This window comes from Atta colombica, unplaced genomic scaffold (genome assembly GCF_001594045.1).
Source record: "Atta colombica isolate Treedump-2 unplaced genomic scaffold, Acol1.0 scaffold149, whole genome shotgun sequence".
In the NCBI taxonomy this organism is placed as follows: Eukaryota; Metazoa; Arthropoda; class Insecta; order Hymenoptera; family Formicidae; genus Atta; species Atta colombica.
The window spans coordinates 249,210-270,828 of NW_017259238.1; the positions used below are offsets into that span (position 1 = coordinate 249,210).

Here is a 21,619-nt window from a genome sequence, read left to right on the forward strand (position 1 = left end):
CGTGACTATATTCATAGAATGAAATAAAATCAAACTGCATTAATATATTAAAGACTCTAACGAATATAAATCAAGTGATATAAATTGTTGAAATTTATTTTGCAATATAGTATTTTCTTTTAAGAAAACACTTGTGTTGTTGGCGCGTTGAGCGCTGAAAGTTGGCGCTTTGGGATCTGGAAAACCTACCTAACAATAATCATTGGTAACCAGAGAAAATCAAGAGCTGGAAACCATTGTTTGTTGGAGTGAGTAGAAGATATGATAGAAGCGTGATGGAACATATAGTGCTACATACTAGTATTGTACCGTACTAGGCTTCCGTTTCACGTATGATGTGCATGCTGCATTATTTATCCTTGTTATTCACCGAATGTTAAACAAGAGTAAATGATGCATCATGCGCATCATGCGTGAACCGGAACGCAGCTCTAGTATTATGTGTGTGTATATATGTACATGCACATTTCCAGAAGTGAGCGGATAAATGGTTGAACCAATCAGAGAAGAGAACGCTATCCTTTCATTCTCCCTTGATTCTCTTTGCTGGTATCACCAGTAACCACGGTCCACGTAATCGAGAATCCGTAGTTCTACTTCTTGTTCTTTTGGCCGGTGGATTTCTGATTTCTTGTAGAAGTACCACACTTCCAAATAAAGATCACTGGGCTGAAAAGAGCCAGTCAAATCAGTGCATCATTATAAGAGTGCGCAGTTACTAGTAGTTTGCTATCAAATGAGATCTAATCTTGAATCTAATCTTATTTGATTCAATTTTGCATTTACGACTAATGAAATTAATTTATATTAATTTATATGAATTCTTTGATCAGAAAAGATTGTACGATAAATTACTTGATTATTTTATAAATACATTTTAAGCTTTAAAAAAATTGAAGTAGAAATTGAATGAAATGATTAATATTTTGGGTCGAAAATTTGCTGCGCTTTTTGAAATATGTTCGCAACATTGTTTATAAACAAATATGAAATATTATAAGGTATTTAATTTATGTATTTGGAAATGAAGAGGATTAAAATTGTGCCAGATAGGCCGAATCGTTTATTTGAAAGCTGGTTAGAAGAATGGAGGAACGAAGCGGTGCTCCGAAATTCAGAGCTACACAATCATTTTGCGAAGGCTTTAGACTCGTTGAAACGATATCCACTACCATTGGAGTCTGGTAAGGAGTGCATAATCCTGCAGCACTTTGGTACAAAGCTATGTTCGATGCTGGATAAAAAGCTGGAGGAGTACAAAAGACAGGAATCCACCACAGTAGTTGATGATTGTGTCTCCAAGTCTGGCAGTAACGAAGATTATACAGTCATGTCGAGAAAGAAACTTGTAGAAGAATGTCAAACAGTTGAAGTACGAGAAAAGACAACAGTGTCTAAAAATATCAAACAAGCTAAAAATATTAAAAAGAATATACTGGAAAAATTGGTAAATGCAAATGATATTGGACCGAAGGAAGCTGATAGACAAATTTCCTTTGAACCGAATACTTTTGATATTATATTATTGGTGGATACTCAAGAAACTTGTGGGTGAGTATTTATGGTACGACTGCGATTTATACTATTAACATAAGACGCTTTTTAGCTATGTGGGATATATTCTAGTGGGAAAACAAAGCCTCAGCATGATGCTACGATCGCAGAGTTGACACAGCTTGATGTACTGTTCGAAATACGTCGTTTGAAGATTGGTGATTTCGCGTGGATAGCCAGATGTCGAAAAACTAATGATGAATTAATTGTGCCTTACATAATAGAGCGGAAGCGAATGGATGATTTAAGTGCAAGCATTGTGGACGGAAGGTTTCATGAACAAAAGGTATTATAGAAATTAATTACTTTTTAATATATTCTTGATTTTCTTGGATATTTGATTATGCATACAGTCTTTCTTTCTATATTTCAGTTTCGATTGAAGCAATCTGGTATTGAAAATTTGATGTATATAATAGAAAATATTGATAAGAATTCCCGATATTCTGTACCGCTCTCATCATTGTTACAAGCCTCTGTAAATTGTTTGGTACAAGACGGCTTTACTGTAAAATATACAAGGCATCACAAAGATTCTATGTTACACTTATCATGTATAACAAAGATTTTAATCAAACTTTATAAGGTATGCAAAAAATACTGTATAATTATGCATATAAATGTTTATTAATGTTTATAGATTTTATATAAATAAATATTTTATATAGATAAATAATAATTTTACATTAGGATAAAAGACTTGTTGGATGCAAGAAAGAACTTCTTATCCAAACAGACAATGTAGGTAGCGCAATACGTCTTATGGAGTTCAAAGAATTCAATAAAGCATCGTCTAAACAAAGAGTATGTAAAAATTTTCTACGTGATGTCTATAAAAAATGCTTAAATTTATCAATATTATTTCCTTTCAGACATTCAAAGTGAGCGAGATGTTTATTCGTCAGTTATTACAATTGAAAGGCATGTCCATCGACAAAGCCATGGCAATTGTGGAGCGTTATGCCTCACCGCAAATTTTAATTACAGCTTTGAGGAATTCTGGTAAGAATGGCGAACAATTATTAGCAAATATTCAAGTTGACAAGAAACGACGACTCGGGCCTGTCATCAGTAAGACCATTTATCAGCTTTACACAATGAATGAGTTAAGATGACTAATAAAAAGGCACAATTATATCTTTTTACATGTTTATCCAGTCAAAAATATTCTATCTTTGCATATATTTTTTACTATCATTATTAAAACTTTATATATTTCTAAATAATCAATAAAAAAGATAGTGAGTCGACTGAAAAGTAATGCAGTCGTACGTAACTCGTAAACGAGAAGAGATATTTGAATATAATTGAAAGGAATGAAAGTGCATTTTATTTGCTACAAGAATGTACCATTACTTTCCAACGTAATTATTGTTTACAGCTATACATTTCTCTCAACGATGAACCAATTTTCTCACTCGATCAATGAAGAATTTTGACTTTCCTTGGTCCATTGTCTTTTTCACTTTATCCAAAAAATAAATCCTAGTGACATTGTCATTTACGAGCCATTTATAGTGATGAAACTGTTCATTAAAGTGAACTGTGAGGTGTGATATAAAATTTCGTGTGTCGGAAGCTGATGAATTTGGCACCCTGCGATTTTTACTTCTTTCCGAATTTAAGATCTTAAGGGCATTCATTTTACCGTGAATGATGAAGTAAAATCGTGGATTAAGGATTTCCGGAATTCTTCATTGACTGGATGAGAAAACTGGTTTACCATTGGAAGAAATGTATAACTGTAAATGATTGAAAAATAATGGTACGTTCTTGTAGCCAATAAAATGCATTTTCATGCTTTTTTTTTGTTTTATTCAAATATCTTTTTTCGTTTAAATTACGTGTGACTTTGCATTACTTTTCAGCCGATCTACGTATCATGATTTTTTAATAAAATTTTTCAAGAATTATTGTAAAATAAAATAATTGAAATCATACTTAAATGTCCACTTGCTTTTTTCAAATAAGCAGAATATGATACTGCCTTTACATTTCACGACTTAAATCACAAATATATGTTAGTTTTCACAAAAAATGTAAAAAAATTATTTTCATTTGTACTATCGGAACATTGTTTAAAAAAATAGAAAAAATTTTGAGTGGAAAAAGCCTGAAAAAAATGTGAGAAAACATAGTTAGATTTACAATTTATCTGTGAACAATTAATTTATGTTATGTGGGTTAGCAATTAATTATTGACAAAAATGCACGGGACACATATTCATGAAGATATAAGTGTCAGCACATATCGCACAAAAATCATATATACATATATAAATTATTAATGCATAATATAAACTGTATAAGAACTCTCGAAATTCGACAAAAATATAAAGAAACATGGAGCTATGAGAGTTTGGCGCGGTAATTAGGCATTTCTACATTTTTCTATATAATTTATTCGGACTTTCTATGTGCTGAATCCGTTTTTGTTGTGTGAACTGCTACCACTCGCGAGATAAGTTTTATTTTTTCCAAAATTTCCTTCTAATTGTTACAAACATTGTCTTCGTTAACATCTGATTTTAATATAGGATGAATATTTCGTTTAGTCTTCCAAATGATTGGATAATGAAATTTTGTTTTGATCTACTTTCGTCTTGTCTAGCACGATATGCAATTTCTTAATCTTCGCGTTTTTTTGTCGCCGACGAAAGCTTAAATATTAGAGCTGAAACGTACGAGCAAAATATTGTAAGATTCTTAATGATTAAATTTTATTTGTTGAAAATTATTTAATCTGCGCACTAATTAAATAATTTTCATGCCGGACTCTCATATAGCGTTTTCGGTCCGATTGGGTTTGCACCAATCCTGGGTTAGAAAATGTTTCGCTATTGATTGATGTTATTACTACAATAGGAGAGCATGAAACATCATTATTTCAACTCAGATTAATGCAAACTCGGTCGGGCCGAAAACGCTAATACCTTCACATTTCTTTATATTTTATTTATATTAATGTATATTATTTTATTGAAGAAAGCAATGATTTCATTTGCTTTTTCATACGATTTCATTGAACATTTGAGCGGATTTTGACATACGATATTATGTAAAATTGTACGATCTATCTGTGTAGAAAGAAAAGGCTGCTTGTTATGTTAAAAAATATGCATATGATATGCCTATGACTTGATATATACAATTAATACAATATTATAATTGACCTGGAAGTTTTTCGACTATAATAATATTGATAATAAATTAAAATCGCGAAATTGTCTCTTTTATTATGATACACGACAAATTCTGTTTCAAGATTGTGCAGAATTGATCATGTCGATTACTTGTATGTTGCTGAGACGAGTGAAACTGTTTTATAAATAATTTGAAAAATAATATTGATATCGAGAAGCAGTGTATGTACCAGTATATGAAATTATTATCATACAATACATTTGTCGCGTCTTGAGTCTCAAATATCTATTTTCTTCAAGTCACTATTTTCATCTATACCCGAATATGAATTATAGGTAATTGCCTTGCAAGAGTCATCCTTTTTCCCTTATATATTATCATACACATGTTCGCGCATATACAGAGATCGCCAGTAAAATGTTTCTTCGTATATCTTCATCTCTTAAATTACAGATCGATCGTAAAATTATTACGTATTTTACCTAGCGATACAAAGTTCCTCGCGGACATATAACTTACATCTCAGAATATTTAAACGAATATGTATCTTAATTAACATAAATGTTAAACTAAATATTAATCGGCCTATAGGCCAGTATTCAGAGTCGCATCTTATATTAAGACCGTCTTAAGTACAATTTTATGATGTCATAAACCAATCAGAGAGCTGTATTAGCATATCTTAAGATATTACTTAAGATGGTCTTAAAATATAAATAGAGCATAATATGGTTCATAGAACTATAAAAATAGAGCCATCTATATAAAAATTAATAATATAATTTTATCGATTTATCTTCACTTGTCAGTTATTGTGTTATAATGTTATTCATTATAACTCAAGTAAACTTACCGAAGTATTACACTCCGATTTTGATGAGTTTTTAGTATGTTGTTCTCCAGACAAATAAGCGTATTTTTTTATGTGCTCATACGCACTTTTAAGAGATGAAACACTCCTTTGAAAAAAATCTATTAAATCCTGATTTAACAAAAATCCTGATGAACCTATATGAATTAAGTCCTCCCTGCAAAATCCGATTTCTTGCAAAATTAATCTTTGAAATTATTATAACTTAATATTATTATACATATTATTATACACATTATTATACATAATAAAAGTGAATAAATCTTTCATTATGCTAGTATTTAAAATACTACATATAGTCGGTTCTAATTCAGATCCTCTGTGGGGGTACTCGGCGTAGACATGGGGATAGGAAGGAGTAACGCGGGAAAAATCCCCGGTCAGCGGTTACTTTACGTAAACATAGGATTCCAATCGGTTTACGTAAACATTACGTACTTACTGTGTTACAAATGCAATATATAATGGATCATATAAACGCACAGTTGATGCTTGGAAGATTACCAAATCGATCGCAATAGAAATAATGGAAAATGCAACGATAAATAATCCTAAGCAATTTCGTTATAGCGAAGGATGCTTCTCAGTGTCAATCTATCAGTTTGAGCTGAGAGAAAACAAAAGCGATTTTGCTTAAAAAAAAAGATATGCGACTTGCATGAACAACTCAAAATAAGTTATGAGTATCCGATTCAAGGAATAAGTGTTTTGTGCGCGCGCGTGTGTGTGTGTAAGTTTTTTAAATAACTAATTAAGTTTTTATTATTATTTATTAGTTTTAATTTAGTTTTACTTTTTTTTTTCTCATGATTGATAATGAAAAAATTGTGAAGATACCTTTGCGAAACGAGCTAGTGCAAGTGATTTCTTTGGTAAGTTCATGAATTATAGAGTATTTTATAATCCACTTTTTTTATAATCCACTTTTTTATAATTCATTTTTCAGAACATATGGCGTAACGAGCACATTAGGATACAGAGCTTCACGACGCTTCATATGCAAGAGTGGCGATGGTTTGGCTTCTTCTTCTTCTTCTTTTGTGATTAATGGCCCTGGTCTTCGTTGACGAGATAAACTCTAGAGACGAGGTAAACTCATATTAAAGAGATATGTTTAAACTTTTTCGAACTTTTATGAGACGTTGAAAAAATTGATTCGATTATATGCTTGGCTAGATTTTTAATATATCCTTAAACATATATTTAAAACAAAAAGATTTTTTTCTCGCTAGTTATATTTTTTTAGAGATAAGAGTTGCGATCAAAGTCACAAATGCTTTGAAGCATAGCATTGATTGACCAATTAGATGAAAGAATTTTACTATTTTACCAATCAAAGAATGTTTCAAAGCATTTGTAGCATCACGTTGATCGTACTCATTCAAGATTTAATAAAAAATCGTTTGTCTTTCTTTGCTTTTTGAATAAATATGTCTTCGGAATATCAACCGACTAAGTCTTAACTTATATGTGTATGTATAATGTATTATTGATTTTTAATTCAGATATGAATTCTGTTCATTTTCTTACCTTTTTTCGTTGAAAGTTTTAGTGAATATATATTTTATATACATTAACGTAGACTTATAGATATAATAACATAGTGGATCATAGCGTTCCGTTTTGCGCTTACACTGCTTACAATATGCTTGTAAGCATCATTTATCCTTATTTAATATTTGATAAACAACAAAAATGAACTAATATTTATAGCATGAAAACGTACCCATCAGCATTCTATTTATATAGAAGTAAAAATTGATATTACTTTTATATTCAATGTAGTATATTCAATTACCAGTAATGCGCAAAATAACTACGCTTAGTAAGATTTCCAACAGTAAGCAAAAATAATTAAAAAATTAATAAAAATCATGAAATTTTCTATTCCAATATGATATCGATATGAATTCTGTATAATAATCAGTCGGACTCATTTGTTCGCTATTCAGATGCATATGATGGATTATTTGAAAAAATTAATGTTTGTATATTATCAAAGTATACGAAATTATTATAATTGTACGAGACATTTTTCGAGTTTTCAGTTTTAAGTATTGTTCTTCTTTTATTTTGTATCAGATGTGAAATATAGTAATTCTCGATACACAAGAACCTTTTTCGTTTATACATAATCAAACACCCATTTTCGCGCATTGTTTTAGAAAATTGTTATCGAAAAATGTCAATAAAATGTTTTTTTCCATGCATCCTTATTTCGAATAATTATAAATAGATTGTCGAATTGTTACATCCTTTCTTTAGCACATAAAATTCATCTCGCATTTCAAGATAATTTGCATCTCAAAATAATTTGAACAAATTTGTAGCTTAATAATTAAATACGCAACGTAAATACACAGAAGCAAGTGTAATAACGTCGATGCTACTGTGAATTGAAGGAAAAATTCAAATTATGGATATGTTGGATTTTTGTTGCATTAAAGAGATACGTTGTAACTTAGCGATTTTGAGTGCATACTTGATGCGCCAAATCATCACTGCATTGAACGGAACACAGTAAGATAAGACAGAGAAGTTTTTACAACCTTTAAAAAATAAAAGATTTTTCTTGATAAATTACGCTTATGACAATAAAAATTAAAAACACGGTAATGCAGTTATATATTTACCGTGGCAAAGTTATCGATGGATAGAATCATTAGTTTACTAGCTGTTATTCTGCAAGGTATTACTGTTTTGTACATCATTAGGAGCAGAAGTTTTCGACATCTTTGTGAAGTATAATACCAATTGGCCCTGCAGCTATTATGTGAAACAAGAAAAATTAAAATAATTAACGATAAATCTAGCAAATATTTGCATTTATAAGTTTTTGTCTCGCCATCCAAACATAAAAAGAAAAATTAATTAATTGTCTCGTATATGCTACATATAAAAAGATTATTTATGGCTTATAGCAATTGTAATTAATATGCCTATAACAAAGAAAACTATACATTTTTATTTGAGTTTTCCCTCGAAAGCTTAAAAAAGAAAAGAGAAAAAGAAAATTAGGTAATTAGATTACTGACTTGGATTCATTCTTACATAGATTCATATGGGAGGACGCTGTAGTCAAGTAAAAATTGACCTTGCCAAAAATGAAGAAATAAATGAATAAGTTGTGCAACGTAGATAGTTAAGGGTCCAATGATGTCATTTGCGCCTTTATCTAAATTCATTAGCACCTAAAATACACATGACTTATTTTTGTACTTTTTTTGGCTATCGCATTGATAAATTTATCGATTACTAAAAATTGTTAAAGATGGTTATTTATTAGATTATTTATAAAGATTTTTTTCTCAACAATTTTCTGTTTGTTATCGTCGAAATATAATAAAAATGTTACTAAAATTTATTATTTGTAATATAAATTTATTCTTATTTATTATATCAATAGAAAAGAATAACTGATACATACTTGTATACCGGATATACTGCTAACAATCATATTTAAGTTAAGAGTCATCAGAAATATTTTTGTAAATAACGATTCGATATGCTCTGCAAATCTGTAAAATGGAAACACTAAACGATAATTTGTAAATTAATATGTAAATACCAATATCAATGACAAAAATGTATGTAGATATTACATGAATTTCATACGTACTCTATCACAATGATATGTCTACGTAAACAATGTAAAGTTTTACTATAATTGTCGTCTTTTACTTTGATTGATTTCACATCAAAATTTTCCTCGTTATTTTTACCAATGTTCTCCAGTGTGTTTCTGTAATGCCAGAAATATATTTTTGGCAAAAATCGAGATTTCGAGATTATATGAGTCATCGAAGAAATTGATTACAAGAAGAACATTCCTGTTTTTTCATGATTAAAAGAGATTTTTCATGATCAAAAAAGCTTACCCAATAATCGAGAACATTCCACAAGCATGCTGAATTAAACTGTAGTACAATCCATCAACGGCGATTGTGGCAAACGAATGAGCGACTACGGCCACATAATTATGCACTGCTATTGGATATATATATTGATTGAATTTTTCGCCGTACTCTACATGGAAGGGTAATCTCGATGCATATGTTATAGAAGATTTTGTCAGATTGAAGACATCATTCGCTGTCAGAGTCAGCACGATTGGTTTAAGCATGAAAAGGCACGCGGTCGTGTGCATGAAAACTAGGAAATGTATACATTGTATGCAAGATTTTCAAGCATATATTGATATGTTTAAAAAAAAATTGCAAAATTTTTGCAATTAGTATATTTTTTATGCAATTTTTCTTTAAGGGGAGTGACCAAATTGTCGGAACATTGCATTCGATATAAATCTCCGAATTTATTCCTGAACGGAATAAAAAATTCTTTTGTAAGATTAAAGATACAAAATTTGGAGATGCTGCAGTGGACTTTATACTTAAAGTGGAATTAAAAAGATATTATAATCAAATCAAATTAAATATGGTTCTTATACCGAGTAAATATATGTTTACATTAAATAAATATTTAACATTATTCAAATAAATATTTAAAATTTAATACACAGTTTTCTCTCAGTATAAAATCGTGAGAAATATCCAGAATGCACACTTACATACATGTGCGTTCAAAATGTTTACATAAATTTTTACAACTTCAAAATTCTACACACCTGCATAAGATGTTTCCAGATATTGTCCAAACTTAGTATGCCGTTCCAAAATAATTTTTTCTACATTCGTATTTAATGATAGCCAGTCCTTTTGTATTATGTTAAGACAAATCTTTAACTAAACAAATGTTCGTATGTTTCTTATTGTCAGGATGTCTTTAAATAACAGCATTATTCATCTTGAGCAGGTCTAAACTGACTAAACTGACTAAATAATAGAAGACTAAAAAGTCTTCTATTATTTTGCAATTTTTGTAATGATTAACGAAATATTAATTACTAAAAATCGCTAAATATATTGGCCTAATAATTTTTTACTTAAATACTATCAACTTTACAGAAAAACTGCAAGAGAACAAAAAAACATTTATTTTTTTCTCATAGAACTCTACGAATTTTTTCAGAATTTTTTATTAACTTTTTAGTATTGCATTTTCTTACGTTTACCAACATGAGAAAATACGCTATTAAAAAATTCTAAAAAAATTCTGAAAAAACCTCAGAATTTTATGAGAAGAAAATAAATAATTTTTATTTTTTACTATTTTTTCTATAAAAATTGATAGTATTTGAGATAAAATTATTGAAGATCAATATTTAGTAATTAATATCTCGTTAACTATTGCGAAAATTACAAAATAGTAAAGGACTTTAAACTTTCCGATTCAGTTTAGTTCGTTCTACCTGCTTAGGATGGATGATGTCGTAATTTAAGGTCACCCTGCATATTTATACAAAAGTAAAAATTATTGAAAGATTATTGAAAGATTGAAAACTCATTACTTACTTTCTCACTATTTAACATTATGACCAATATTTTGAAACTGAATAATATGCTAATGAATATCGATGGCGCACACTCGAATACGTCATCGAGAGTGGTCGAGCCGATTAATAAATAAAGTATCTATTGGATTGTCCGGAAAGTTCGTGCCAATTTTGAAGGAAAATTGAAACGCAGAAGATTTCAATTTTTAATTTCATTTATTAAATTTAAATCTTTTGTAGATAATTCAATATATTAGATTTAAACGCAATTACGAATTGATAAATTGAGCATATTTTTCTAAATTTGAAATGACTACATAGACATATGTTTATTTTTTCATAATTTTCCACATACATTTAATATTTTCATTTTTCTGATAAATTATATTAAAATATTTGTTTTTAATATAGTTTCTCTTCTTTTTCTTCTTAAAATTAAATTAAAGTGATATCTTTTAATAATTTAATAAAATTTTACATATATATATATATATATACGTTCACGCATATATATGTGATTTTCATTACCTAGTTTAATGAGTAAACTGTAACTATATTGATATATTAAATTCTTAACTTCTAATCATACAAAAAAAGAAAATATATAGTAATTTTGCAGTGCAAGAAATAGATTATAGAATATTCTTTTCTGGCAAATCTTTTAATGAATATACCTGAGGTATCAGTATAGTAAAGCTAAACACAAACAGTGACACAAAGCGAATACATCTATCGCGAAGTTTATGATACGGCCATAATCCTGAAATAGTCAGATATAATCTAAGAACAAAGTAATAGCGGCTTTGACAAACGTCTTCCTTGTCGTTCATTTTTCGGAATATTAAGATTGCGAACTCTATTAGCGATTCAATGCAAATGTTTGACATTCGAGAAATTGCGAAAACTTACTTATCAATTCTATCTATCTTCTGTTCCGTAATAGTACCGTAATTACGCTAAGGTATAAGTTCCTCCATTTATTGTATGCGTTTTAGCAGTGTCCTTTCTACATTATAAAGCTAATACCTTATTGTTTCTCTCTGAAAGGACATTTTCCTTTACTTTCATATTCTGTTTTCATTATTGTGAATCAGTTTCAAATGTACCTCTTAACACATTACGTGAATTTATCTCGTGCGGGAAAAGATAAAATTTTGTCTGCATTCGAACAATGGAATGATTGCAAAAAGTAAATAGCAGATATGATAAATTACGTAAGAATATAAGATATTATTATTTCGATTCAATTTAGAAAATTTTTACGAACTTCAACGTTTATGAGTAAATTTCTGATTTGAGTTTGATTTGAGTAAAGTTGAGATAACATAGAGATGAAAGATAATTCTTAAAATTCAGATCTTGATTATGGATCATCCGTCCGCTTTTTGGATAAATACTTTCCGGATTAAATTAGTTATATCTGTACGATAATAAATAATTAATTAACAATTAATTTATATGTATATATATATAATTATGTGTTAATTACAGATATAAATAATTCTTTTACTTTCTTACCTTTTTTATTGAAAATTTCAATGAGTTTTATGTTATGTTAATGTAAATTTCTAGATACATAAAGTTGCATGACATAAAAGTAAAAATTGATGCTAGTTCTTATGTTGAAATGTATTATGCATTCAATTAATGCGTATAACATTTTTATTTTGTACGTTCAAGCAAGTTTTTCAACAGTAAGCAAAACAATTAATGACGAAGATTTTTTTATTTCATGATGATGACATAAATTCTGTTTTAAGATCATAATGTTTGCATTCATTTATTCGTTCGGATCTATTCGTTATTGAGACGCATGACATTGTTTACAAAAAAATTTTTAAATAGTTTTTACATGATCAAAGTTAACGTGTACAAAGTTGTGGTACAATACATATTTTGAGTGTTCAGTCTCAAGTCTCTTTCTTTTTTAATTTTATATCAAAATACATACATGTGAAATTATAATTGCTAGTGTTCAAAAACTAATTAACCTTTTTCGCTTGTACTATAATCAAATATATTTTTACACACATTGTTACACACATTGTTACAAACACACGTGTATTGTTACGGAAATTGCAGTAAAATGTTTTCTTATGCATCTTTATTTATAATTATACAATATATAAGTTGTTGAATTGTACATCCTTTTTCTAGATTATAAAATTCGCCTACAACTTGCATCTCAAAATATGTACAAGTATAGCTTAAATGTGCAACATAAGTGCACAGAAGTATGTGCAATAACTGTGTAATAATACGTTGATACTATCCAAGTGAAACCAAGAAAAATTCGAGTAAAAATCTAACTATTAATAATTATATATTAATAGTTAGATTTTTGTTGCATTAATCAAGGAATTCAGTCATTTGGGATATTTTTATATTTCAGCAGCGAAAAAAATGTTGCAAAATATTGTTTTATATTGTTTAGCATATTTTTTCCTGTTTTAATATTTATTCTTTACCTTTAAATATGCAATTCCATCGAAAACCTGATTTTTGTGAACTTAGCACTCGATTTTTTATTAATTAAATTTGTTTTATACTATAAAAAAATGTGATAATATTTCATTTGTAGTTGTTTGCCAATTTTTGACCGGAAAATCACTACATAACAAACAACTACAAACGATTCTGAATCAAGATACATTCAAAACTTTTTTTACCTTAAACTCGGGTGACAGTCATTTAAAAAAAAATTTTATTATATTTTTATTATATGAAACTACAAATAAAACTATTGTTACTACAAACAATTGTTATTACAAACGAAATACTATCATTTTTTATAAAAAATTTAATTTATAGAAAGTCGAAGAATGCTACGTTCACAGAGGTGAAAACCTGTGCAAAAATGCATTATAATAATTAAAATCTTTTAGATATATTGCCATAACTATACTTAACGTTTATTCCGTTTAATATTTGTTTAGTTTTTATTTACTTTTTTTCAAAAAATATGATTAAATCTATATCCATAATATTCATAAATGATAATATAAATCGGAATACAATATATTGTTGATAATATTGATAGAGATATAAAAACATCCCAGGTGATTGTTTATATAAAAAAAAGAGGTGACTCGGGTTAAAGAAATATGTTTTTAATTTAAGAAGTTTTTGAATAAATATTTAAATGCGCTAAATCATCATTGTATAGAACGAAACAAGGTAAGACAGAGAAGTCTTCACAACCTTTAAGAAATAAAAGTTTTTTCGTAAACTGCGATTATAATAACAAAAAATAAAATACAATAATGCAGTTATATGTTTACCATGCCAAAATTATCGATGGATAGAATCATTAGTTTACCAGCTGTTATTTTGCAAGGTATTACTGTTCTATACATCATTAGGAGCAGAAGTTTTCGACATCTTTGCGAAGTGTAATACCAATTCGTTCTGCAGCTATTATATGAAATGAGAAAAATTAAAATTAAAATGATTAACGATAAATCTAGCAAGTATTTATAATTTATACTAGATTTCTATCTTGTTATCCAAACATAGAAAGCTACAAAATCTGTTTTTTTATTTGCTTGTGTACATATAAAGGGTCAGTTGTAGTAAAATTAGAATTAAAGTAGAATTATTAATATGCGATTATTTGTAGCAATTATAATATGTCCAAAATATAAAATAAACATACACTTTTATTTAAGTTTTTCTTTAGGGCTTAGAAAAAAGAAAGAAAAAGGAGGTAATTAGATTACCGAATTGAATAAATTTACATTCTTACATAGATTCGTATGGAAGGATGCTGTAATCCAGTAGAAATTGACCTTGCCAGAAATGAAGAAACAAATGAATGAGTTGTCCAAAATACATACTAATAGGTGCAACGATGTCATTCACGTTCTTGTCAAGATTTATCAACATCTAAAATGCATATTTATAATTACTGTCCATACTTCTTTCGATTAACGCACTATAGCTGTTCAATATATTGAATCGCGATTATTAAATGAAAGCTAAAAATAGTTATTTTTCTCAAATTTGTTGTCTTCGCGAAAATTCTCATTCCATTCCATTCTAAATACTAAAAGTATTTAGAACGTAAAGAGGAAAAAACTGATACGTACTTGTATACCATATAAACTGCCCATAATCATGTTAAAGTTAAGATTTATCAGAAATATCTTCGTATACACAGATTCAATATGTTCCGCAAATCTGCGAAATAAGAACACTAAATAATTATAATTAATATATAATATAATATAAATATGTAAATATCACACAACGGTAGAAATGAGTGCAGAGTTCAATGTGTTTCAAATCTGTGAAATGAGAACACTAAATAATTATAATTAATATGAAGTATCGCACACGTGATAAAAATAGGAGTCGTTACTTGATATTTCTTCATACGTACTCTATTACACAGAGATGTCTACGTAAACAGTGTAAAGTTTTATAATAATTGTCGTCTTTAATTTTATCTGATTTTGCGTCCAACTGGTCCGTGTCATTTTTTCCAATGTTTTCCAATACATTTCTGTAAAGTCAAGAAAAATATCGATGTTTTTGAAAAACTAAGATTTTATAAGTTGTCGAAGAAATAAACAAATTTATGAAGAGCATTGTTATCTTTTTATAATCAAGAGAGATCATTTTTACCCAATAATGGAGAACATTCCGCAAGCATGTTGAATGAGGGTATAATACAATGCATCAGCCACGACTGTGGCAAACGAATGAGCGACTACGGCCGCATAACTATGCACTGCTATTGGATATATATACTGATTGAATTTCTTGCCGTATTCTACGTGGAAGGGTAATCTCGACTCGAATGGAATGGAAGATTTTGTTATATTAATGATATCATCCGCCATCAGAGTTAGCATAATTGGTTTTACCACGAAAAGGCTCGCTGTCGTATGCATTAAAACTAGGGAAAATAATATTCGTTGCATAATCTTAAAATCATTATACATTCATTGATATGTTTAAAATAAAAAGATCGATTTTGTGATAAGCACATTGTTTATACAATTTTTTCTAAATTTAATGACAATGCTGGAAGATTGTAAGGAATATGATCTAGAATACACACTTACGTATATGTGTGCGTGTAAGATATAATATTTATCTTAGTTTTTTACAATCTTGAAATTATACACACCTGCATAAAATGTCGCCAGATTCTGTCCATACTTACTGTGCCGTTCCAGAATAACCTTTTCTATTGAATTTAATGATTGCCAATCCTTTTGTATTATATTAAGACAAGCCTTTACCTAAACACATGCTCGCGTATTTCTTGCTAATGTAAAATTTTTTCATATAAAAGTCAAGTGTTAATGCAAGTTGAAAATTTATCACTTACTTTCTCGCTATTTAACATTATAAACAATAGTTTAGAGCTGAACATTATACTGATGAATATTGGTGGCACACATTCAAATATGTCATCGAGAGTGATCGAGCCGATTAGTAAATAAAGTATCTGTATTAGAGTTAAACGCAATCACGAAATAAATTAATCGTTTTTTTTTTAAAGTCTATATACACATTTATATTAATTTTTTTATAATTTTCCAAAAACATTAAAATTTTCTTTCTTCTGATAAATTATATCAAAATTTATTAACAGACTATTTTTCCATCTTTTTTTTTCGGATCTTATTAAAGTTATACCTTTCAAAAATTTAATAATTTATAATTTGGCATATGTATGCGGCAGCGTATGTGTGTAATTTTCATAGTTTGATGAATAACTGTATATCAATATATTAAACTTCTAGTCGTGTAAAAAAAAAAAAGTCATGCTAGTATCTCTGCAGCGCACAGATGATGATTCTTCTTTAGTAAACCTTTCGATAGATATACCTGAGGTATCAGAATAGTAAAGCTAAACACAAACAACGGTGCGAAGCGAATACATCTATCGCGAAGTCTGTGATATGGCCATAATCCTGAAATAGTCAAATAGAATCTAACAACGCTATAATATCGGCTTTGTGCATCGTCTCTGTGATCTTTCTTCTCAATCATTTTTCGGAATAAGAAGATTGCGAAATATCAACTATTCCATTTGTACTTTATTCCATTCAATGTTCAATTTTCAACAAATTACGTAAGATTACTTATTGATTTCTTCTATCTTCTATTCAGCAACAGTATCGTAATTGCGCTGAGGAATATATACGGACAATTACCTGCTGTGTTTCAATCCTTTTCCTTTTACATTTTTAAAGCCGTTACTTATCGTTCTCTTTGAAGAGACAGTTTATTTTAATTTCATATTCTGTATACTATAGTTTTCTTAGAAATTTCGTCTTAGAAAAGATGCGACTTTGTACTGCTTTAGAGAAAACTGTATATACCTGCGTTACAGAAAGTAAGCGAAGTAATAAGCGCGTGAAAATATGATATATTATTAGTTTAAAATAATTTAATAGATCTATAATAATAGATCTTAATTTTTACAAACCATGATATTTATTTACCTTTAATTTAAATAAAGTTGACGAATGTAACGTTAATAAAATGTGGATTGTAGAATTCATATATAATTTTCGAAGTGTTTTTGTTCATTTTCACTGTTAATTAGGAAGATAAATTTTCCAGAGTACCTGATCGGTTGATTGCGTATAGTTTACGTCAATAAACAATTAACTTACATACTTGTAAAGTTACAAAAATTGTTAGAGAAGTGTGGACTTCTTTGACAAACATCTATAAGTAACTTCTAGATATTGCGGAAAAAAAAATGATAAGTATATTTGTATGGAAGCAAAAGATGATACTTAATTATTGTAATGAAATACATGCGTACGATTATATTAATATGTATATATCTATATTTTGGTTGCTATAAAATCAAAGAAAACTTATATCAGAAATTATAAAGAAAAAAAGAAAAGTACATATAATACATAAAATTTTTATTACATTAAAGAGATGTATTTTAATTTAGACAATTTTAATGATTCATACGCCAAATCATCACTGGAGAGAACGAAACATAGTGAGATAAGATAGAGTGTTTTTAGGACTTTTAAGAAATAAAAAATTCTTTGATAAGCTACAATTACAATAGTATAATTTGTAGACATAACAATTTTATACTTACCGTAGCGAAGATTTCAATAGATAAAATCACTATTTTGCCGACGGTGATTTTGCATGGAGACGTTGTTCTGTTCATAATTAGAAGAAGAAGTTTTCGACATCTGTGCGAAGCATAATATCAATTCGCCCTGCAGCTATTCAAAATAAGATAAATATAAATTAAAATGATAAATAATAAACCTTTATATATTGATAGTAAAACCAAATGTTTGCATAATATTAGATCTTTATTTTGATATTTAACACAGGAAGTTGCAATCTATTTTTTAATTTGTATTTATAAACTTGATGGCTATACGGAAAAGATGACCATAAGCTTTTAGAATAATTATAAAGATATTCTATTTAGTACAGATATTCTAATTATTGGCTAAATTCCAATCCATGGCCATTTTTTTCTGTGTCGCCATAACACCTGAGTAATTGTATATTACATATGAAGAAATTGCAATCAGAATTAAAATATCTGTAAGTGTGATTATTTATAATAATAATTGTAAATAATACGCCAAATTGTACATAATACACCAAATTATAAATAATATGCCAAAAATCATACGTTTTGATATAACTATTTTTTGTGATGATTTAAAAAAAAGAATAAATGTATCGATTAAGAAACCAAGCTCCAATAATCTTGACTTTGACATATATTGTGATCTTGAGTGACCTTCAATAAGTTTCAACCGTCGCTCGTCCTTCGTTAAAAAGTTATAAACAAAAAGATGTTTAAGAAATAACGTCTCATTTCTGTTATACAGAATTAAAATTTTGACTCTCATATCCCACCTTCCTTTCTGCTTGGAGCGCATGACTTTCAACTGAAGTTACTCTCATCCTAATTCCTTCCCCCTCCCTCTTCTACTTGGGGGCATACGATTTCCACGCGAATCGACTTTCACTCTACTTCCTCTCTGTTTTTAAACAGTCAAATTTTTCACATTAAGAAATTTTCTGCTAAAGCAGTGTACTTGTGCTCGCGCGCCACTAAACGATGGGGGAGATGGAATGCAGAAGGTGGATAGTTTAAAATAATTTCTGATATTATATATAGCCGAAATAGATCGTTATTTTTTCAAACTTTTTTTGTTAATAACTTTTTAACTTTGTCAAGGTCAAGGTTCTTGGAGTTTGGTCCCCTAATCGATATTTTTACCAAAAAAAGGAATAAATTAGATAAATAAGGTAACTAATTATGAAAGAATCCACTTAAATTAACATGCACTTACATAGATTTATATGGAAGGATACTATAATCAAGTAAAGTATTGAGCTTGCCAAAAATGAAGAAATAAATGAAGGAATTGTGCAACATACATAATTATTGGCTCAGCGATGTCCTTTGCGCTTTTATCTAAATTCATTAACACCTAAAATACATTTAACTTATTTTCTTAATTATTTCTGTCGCACTGCCTGTCGAAATTTGCAGCGGTTATGAAGATGTTACTAAAGATTATTTTTCCATAATATTGTTAAAATATGACAAATCCTCGTATGTTCTCAAATTATTTGTACTATAAAAAAGAAAGATGATACGTACTTGTATATCAGTTAAATTTCCAATGATCATATTTAAGTTAAGATTAATTAGAAATATTTTCGCAAATAACGATTCGATATGTGCAGCAAATCTGTGAAATCAGGACATTACATAATTATATATAAATTAATACATATAGGTATATTATAAATCAATGATAGAACGTTATGCAGTATATTTTTAAACATACTCTGTCACGAGAAGATGTCTACATAAACAATGTAAAGTTTTACTGTAATTATTGTCTTGTATCTTAGCTCGTTTTGTATAAAAAAATATCCTCATTATTTTTGCCAATGTTCTCCAGTGTGTTTCTGTAATGTAAGAAATATCACTGCTTTTGGCAAATCGAGATTTTGAAATTATGATTCACTGAAAAAATTGATTATAATGCAAGGAAAGCGTTTCTATCTTTTTATGATCAACGGAGACTTTACCCAATAATTGAGAACATTGCGCAAGCATGCTGAATTAAACTATAATACAAGCCGCGATTGTGGCGAATACAGCAATAACTATGCGGTGCTATCGGATATATATAATGATGAATTTCTCGCCGTGTTCAACGCGAAATGGTAATCTCGGCACAGAAGATTTTGTCACATTAAAGATGTCATTTGCCATCAGAGTCAGCATGATTGGTTTAAGTACGAAAAGACATCCCGTCATATGCATGAAAACTAGAGAAAATGATAAACTTAGCAAGATCTTTATACTGTTTTATTAATGTGTACAAAAAGATGAATTTTTCTGATAAGTATACTCTTTAAGCAATTTTTTTATGAAGCAATAAAATAATATAAAATCGTGGAAGATTTTATATATGCTTCAAAATGTACGCAAGTTACTATATTACCTGCGTTGTACATACCTGCATAAAATGCTAGATATTACCCATATCCTTTCTATATTTGTATTTAGTGATAATCAATCCTTTCGTATTATATTAAGACAAATCTTTATCTAATCACATGCTGCCGTATTTCTTGCTAACATTTTTTCCATATAAAAGTCAAGTGTTAATGCAAGTTTGAAAATTCATCACTTACTTTCTTGCTATTAACATTATAATCAATAGTTTAGAGCTGAATGTTATACTGATAATTAGAGATGGCAGACACTCGAACACATCATCGAGAGTTATCGAGCCGATTAGTAAGTAAAGTCCTATTGGAATTAGTATAAAATAAAACGTATAATGGCGAAATTGATAATTTGTTGTATTTTTGGAATTTATAATAGAATTATATAAGATAAATACAAATAGAGAATAACAAACAAGAATATAAATAAAAAGCGCTTGAAATTTGCACAGCAAAATAATTAAATTATCCTTGATCAAATAAACGAGCAATATAAGGTGTTTTGTTAAAATATTTAATATTAATCTAACACATCAATATGAGAATATCAATATATAAAGGAATATCAATATATAAATAAATGAATATAGATGTTTCGGCTACACAGAGTCTTCTTCAGTATAATTAAATGAATACATCTCTTCTGCTTAATAACTATTTCAAATAAAAAAAAATTCCATGTCAATTTATTGATGATATCGTTTTCACATCATATAAGTAATCGTTTTATAGTTCTTTTAAAATCAGGAATTTCTACGAATTTATATATTTTTTTGATTTAGCTAAATCAGTCGTGAAATTATGCTTACATTATGAGATTAAACGTAATTCTCGCCGTTAAATGAGTAATTTGTTTTGCATCTTTAATTATGGATATCTTTGGAAGAATTGATGAGATTCAATTATCATCAATAAATTGACATAGAATTTTCTTTGATTTGAAATAGTTGTTAAGCGGAAGAGATATGTTTACTTAGTTATACTTAAAGAAAGCTTTATGTAGCCGAAACGTCTATATTCATTTTTTTTATTTGATATTCTTATATTGATATTCTTATTTGAAATTCTTATATTGATTAAATTAATATTAAATATTTTAACAAAACACCATATATTGCTCGTTTTGATTTATCATTGATAATTTAACAAATAGAGATATACATATA

General features: G+C 28.5%; 3 protein-coding genes, 1 long non-coding RNA gene and 1 pseudogene across 4 annotated transcripts; 2 read left to right on the plus strand and 3 right to left on the minus strand.

The window, feature by feature from the left end:
* The first annotated feature begins 916 nt into the window (after positions 1–916).
* Positions 917–2,676, plus strand: LOC108685241 (crossover junction endonuclease MUS81). The gene is made up of 5 exons (XM_018189932.1): positions 917–1,551; positions 1,627–1,840; positions 1,928–2,140; positions 2,245–2,358; positions 2,427–2,676. The coding sequence occupies exons 1-5, from the start codon at positions 1,013–1,015 to the stop codon at positions 2,667–2,669; spliced, it is 1,323 nt and encodes a 440-aa protein (XP_018045421.1). The 5' UTR covers positions 917–1,012; the 3' UTR covers positions 2,670–2,676.
* Positions 2,677–6,258: 3,582 nt separating this feature from the next.
* LOC108685240 lies at positions 6,259–6,651 on the plus strand. Its single transcript, XR_001931663.1, has 3 exons — positions 6,259–6,299; positions 6,403–6,441; positions 6,516–6,651. It is a non-coding gene; the product is annotated as an uncharacterized LOC108685240 (long non-coding RNA).
* A 1,351-nt stretch (positions 6,652–8,002) lies between these two features.
* On the minus strand, positions 8,003–9,716 carry LOC108685239. Its single transcript, XM_018189931.1, has 6 exons — positions 9,448–9,716; positions 9,189–9,311; positions 8,997–9,087; positions 8,621–8,760; positions 8,203–8,335; positions 8,003–8,118 (listed from the first exon to the last, which is right to left on the minus strand). Exons 1-6 carry the CDS (start codon positions 9,714–9,716, stop codon positions 8,068–8,070), a joined length of 807 nt encoding a protein of 268 aa, XP_018045420.1. The 3' UTR covers positions 8,003–8,067.
* A 4,514-nt stretch (positions 9,717–14,230) lies between these two features.
* LOC108685238 lies at positions 14,231–16,135 on the minus strand. The gene is made up of 6 exons (XM_018189929.1): positions 16,096–16,135; positions 15,588–15,889; positions 15,343–15,465; positions 15,050–15,140; positions 14,707–14,846; positions 14,231–14,375 (listed from the first exon to the last, which is right to left on the minus strand). Exons 1-6 carry the CDS (start codon positions 16,123–16,125, stop codon positions 14,231–14,233), a joined length of 831 nt encoding a protein of 276 aa, XP_018045418.1. The 5' UTR covers positions 16,126–16,135.
* Positions 16,136–19,272: 3,137 nt separating this feature from the next.
* Positions 19,273–20,265, minus strand: LOC108685232 (annotated as a pseudogene).
* Between the last annotated feature and the right edge of the window lie 1,354 nt (positions 20,266–21,619).